Genomic DNA, 3,249 nt, shown 5'->3' with positions numbered 1-3,249 from the left:
TAAATTTTTTCTCCACTGTGTTCATCCAGTTTTCTGCTGTTGAATTAATACTCCACTGTTTTGCTTGTTGTTGGCTGTTTGGACATTTTGGTGGCTGGAATTGCTCCCTGGACGTTGCTACATCCTCTCAATACTCTTAAGCAAGGAATCAACACTTCAAATCAATGCTTTGAGGGACTAAACCGTGGCTGTCCAGAGTCTTGTGCAAGTAGACTTTTCATCAAACAGCAACAATGCTATTGGAGGTCTTCAACAAGTAGGTGTCCTATTTCCTTTTGTTTGTTTGTTCCAGCTGTAATTTCTTGTCTTGGCTGGATTGTATGTGTCTTTTCTTGCTTATTAGCTTTGAATTGAGTCATATGTTTGTTCCTCTTTAGGAGTTTTCTAGAGTATTTTTCTGAAATTGCATAGCTAAGAGTATTTTTACATCTCCTTGCTTGTATGATGAATTGAGCTTGATCATCATTGGATTTAAGCGTGTGAACCTTGCTTATTTGTTCTGTATAAATAGAGGCTATAAACCATTACAATTGTGCTTCCAATCAAACACATTTTCTTCATTAAAGTGGCTTGGCCGAGACATTTTACCAAGTGCTGTTTGCTGTATCAAAATAAAATCAACAAAAAAAATTGGTTGCTGTTTGGTGTGCTTGGCCGAGAGTTTTTTCATTGATTGGTGTGTTTGATTGCTTCATTTAGAGCCTCTTTTTCATTTCCAATACAGAATATTTTGGTTTGAGGTTTGCCATAATTATTTCCAGCATTAATTCGGTCTTGCTCTTCATGTATGCGTAGCATGTTGATGTGATTTTGCTCCTTAGTTGTGTTAATTTTCTTTGCTGTCTTGTTCATTTTGTGCCACTGTTTTGACTCCAATTTCTTGTTGTTTTGTCTCTTCACATTCATTAGATACTGCCTCCTTGTTTTTGTGCCAAGTTTCTTGATTTTTAGGTTCTATTTTCATCATTTGTCTTGTAGTTTTCATTTTTTTTTTTTTTTTGGCTTCTACCATATGCTGTCTTGATTTGGCTTCTTTGCATTGAGGGTGGATTGTACATCTTTCCATTTGCTTTGGACTTGAGTTGGTGCTCTCAAAGTGGACTTGTGAGACATTTTACTATCTTAAAAGAAGGGTGCTGCCCTTTCCTTTTTTTCTTTGAGACACTTGCCGTGAGTTTTGAACCATTTCATTGCTTTATTTGAGTGAAACCGTGACCAGAATTGTGGCTGCTGTATTGCCGTGATTTTTCATTGGTTCTAACCTGTTTTTGGTGTTAGTTTTTTGTGGTTGTTGCCTTACCATGTCTGCAGGTTCCAGCCGTGCTTCATTTCATGGCGATAGCCCCCATGGAAGTCCTTCTAGCAAGTTTGATGTGATGAAGGCTTTCCAACAAATGCAACATCAACTTGATGCTATGAGCAAGCGGTTAGACGCGGACACAAAGGCTAAAGGGAAGCAATCTCATGGTCATGAGCATGGTTCATCCAAGAAAAAGCAAGAAGACAAAGCTTTGGATCCCAACCTTGCAATGCCAAAGTTGTCTTTGCCAAGTTTCAAGGGAGATACCGATCCTAGTGTATTTTTAGAGTGGATAGCTAAAGTAGAACAAGTTTTTAGTTTGTATGATGTAGATGGACATTTGCGTGTAAAGTTAGCTACTTTAGCTTTAGAGGGATACGCCATGCAATGGCTAACTAGGATGAACATTACCAGGGGCTCACCCGCGAGCTCTTGGGAACATTTTCGGTGCTTGTTGTACCAGCGATTCGTACCTCCATACTACCATAGGGACCTCCTGATTAAGCTCCAACGGCTTACTCAGGGTAGACGAAGTGTGGAGGAATATGCGCGTGAGCTCGAAGTGCTCTTATACCATACTAACACTAATGAGACTGACCACGCGAAAATAGCTAGATTTATTAGCGGTCTCAATAGAAACATCCAAGATGTTGTAGAACTCCATGATGATGAGGATTTAGATGTTGTGGTACATCGGGCTATGAAAGTAGAGAGACAAATTTTAAGAAAAGAGTCCTACCGCAACAAATTTTCCACTTCTTCAAAAGATAATTTTTACAAAACCTCATCATCAAGGGACAAAGAAAAGGATGTTTCTAGAGAGATTCCTCATAAATCTCGGCCATCTTCTACTAACCCCGCGCCTTCTTCTTCTAAACCTAAGTCACCAACGCGACCTAGTCAAGTCAAATGTTTTAAGTGCTTAGGTCATGGTCACATTGCATCTGCATGCCCAAACAAGAGGGCAATGTGCATTAGGGGAGAAGAGGTTGTCACCGATGACTCTCCTCCTTCTTCACCTTCACACACTTCTCACTCTTCTTCTTCCTCTAGTGAAGATGAGTACAAGGTTCCATTTGATGGCGACCTACTAGTTATAAGACGTCTCTTGGGTCAAGTCCACAAGGACTTTGACACAACTCAAAGAGAAAATATTTTTCACACTAGATGTCTTATAGCTAGCAAGGTTTGCTCCATGATCATAGACGGGGGAAGTTGCACTAATGTGGCTAGCACACGCGTAGTGGAAAAGCTCAAGCTACCCACTATTGTGCATGCCAAGCCCTATAAGCTTCAATGGCTAAGTGAGGAGGGTGAAATCTTGGTAAACAAACAAGTCCATATTTCCTTTTCTATTGGCAAATACCAAGATGAGGTTCTTTGTGATGTTGTACCCATGGAAGCAACTCACATTCTATTAGGAAGACCATGGCAATTTGATAGAAATGTTCAACATGATGGTCTTACTAATAGAATGTCTTTTACTTACCAGGGCGCAAGGTTGTTTTAAAACCTCTAACTCCAAAGGAAATTCATGAGGACCACCTCATCATGAAGTCCAAGAGAGGTGAAGAAAAGGAGAAGGTAAAGCTTAATTGTCTCATCTCTCATAAAGAGGTCTTTCAAGATAAACAAAAGGACATAGAAAGAAAAGAAAGAGAAGAAAGGACAAAAGAAGAAAATGAGAGGAAAGAAAAAGAGGAGAAAGCAAACAAAGAAAAAGAAGATATTGTGAGAGAAAAAGAGAAGGCAAAGGTCCTAGTCACAAAGGAAGTGTTACTGAAGGCACCTTCCACTCCCATCTTTCTACAGGATTCAAGCACCTTTAGGGGAGTTTTTCAACCCTTCTACTTTTCTCCAATTATTAAGCTTTCTTCTTTTCCTCCAAACTTTTGTAAAAATATTCCACCTTTTTCATCTTTTATTACCACTTCTTCACACACCATTTC

At 39.4% G+C, this 3,249-nt stretch overlaps 1 protein-coding gene across 1 annotated transcript; it reads left to right on the top strand.

The window, feature by feature from the left end:
- Positions 1–262: 262 nt before the first annotated feature.
- Positions 263–2,955, top strand: LOC148197389 (uncharacterized). The gene has a single exon (XM_088092303.1). The coding sequence runs from the start codon at positions 1,302–1,304 to the stop codon at positions 2,808–2,810; it is 1,509 nt and encodes a 502-aa protein (XP_087948429.1). The 5' UTR covers positions 263–1,301; the 3' UTR covers positions 2,811–2,955.
- Positions 2,956–3,249: the final 294 nt, after the last annotated feature.

This window comes from Vigna umbellata, chromosome 6 (assembly GCF_029865625.1).
Source record: "Vigna umbellata cultivar VRB3 chromosome 6, Vumbellata_1.0, whole genome shotgun sequence".
Lineage (NCBI taxonomy): Eukaryota > Viridiplantae > Streptophyta > Magnoliopsida > Fabales > Fabaceae > Vigna > Vigna umbellata.
The sequence above is the reverse complement of the archived record's forward strand: the minus strand, read 5'-3'. Positions and strand labels throughout refer to the sequence as shown.